Here is a 484-nt window from a genome sequence, read left to right on the forward strand (position 1 = left end):
AGAGAGGAAGAGAGGAGGAGGAGAGGAGGAGAGGAGGAGGAGAGGAGGAGGAGAGGAGGAGGAGGAGGAGGAGGAGGAGGAGGAGGAGGTGGTGGTGGGGAATAGAGGGGGCCGCAGATGGAGAGATTTGGGTGAGACGGCTAGGGCAGGGAGACAGGTGGTGGAGATGGCAGTGAGACAGGTCAGCTAGCATACAGAGAGACAGACTAACGGACATTAGAGCGGGAACCTAGCAGAGATAGTTACTGATTAGTTATTAGTTATCAGTTACTGATTAGTTATTAAAAGAGTCAGATGCTCACACACTGAGAGATATAGTGAGGTGGTCATGGCTAACTATAATGAACAGCACAGGTGGATATTGGGAACTATAACGGATAGCACAGGTGAGCATGGCTAGCTATGATGGACAGCACAGGTGGATATTGGTAACTATAACGGATAGCACAGGTGAGCATGGCTAACTATGATGGACAGCACAGGT

At 50.0% G+C, this 484-nt stretch overlaps 1 protein-coding gene across 6 annotated transcripts in view; it reads left to right on the top strand.

Annotated features, from left to right (window-relative positions):
• The window catches only part of dop1b (DOP1 leucine zipper like protein B), a 39,961-nt gene extending 39,938 nt beyond the window's left edge, over positions 1–23 (top strand). For all 6 annotated transcript variants that reach the window (XM_062535202.1, XM_062535203.1, XM_062535204.1 and 3 more), the window contains one exon: positions 1–23. This exon is cut by the window's left edge and continues 256 nt beyond it. In XM_062535202.1, the coding sequence (XP_062391186.1) occupies positions 1–2 (2 nt within the window). In that variant the 3' untranslated portion in view covers positions 3–23.
• Positions 24–484: the final 461 nt, after the last annotated feature.

Source organism: Sardina pilchardus, chromosome 4 (genome assembly GCF_963854185.1).
Source record: "Sardina pilchardus chromosome 4, fSarPil1.1, whole genome shotgun sequence".
NCBI lineage: Eukaryota > Metazoa > Chordata > Actinopteri > Clupeiformes > Clupeidae > Sardina > Sardina pilchardus.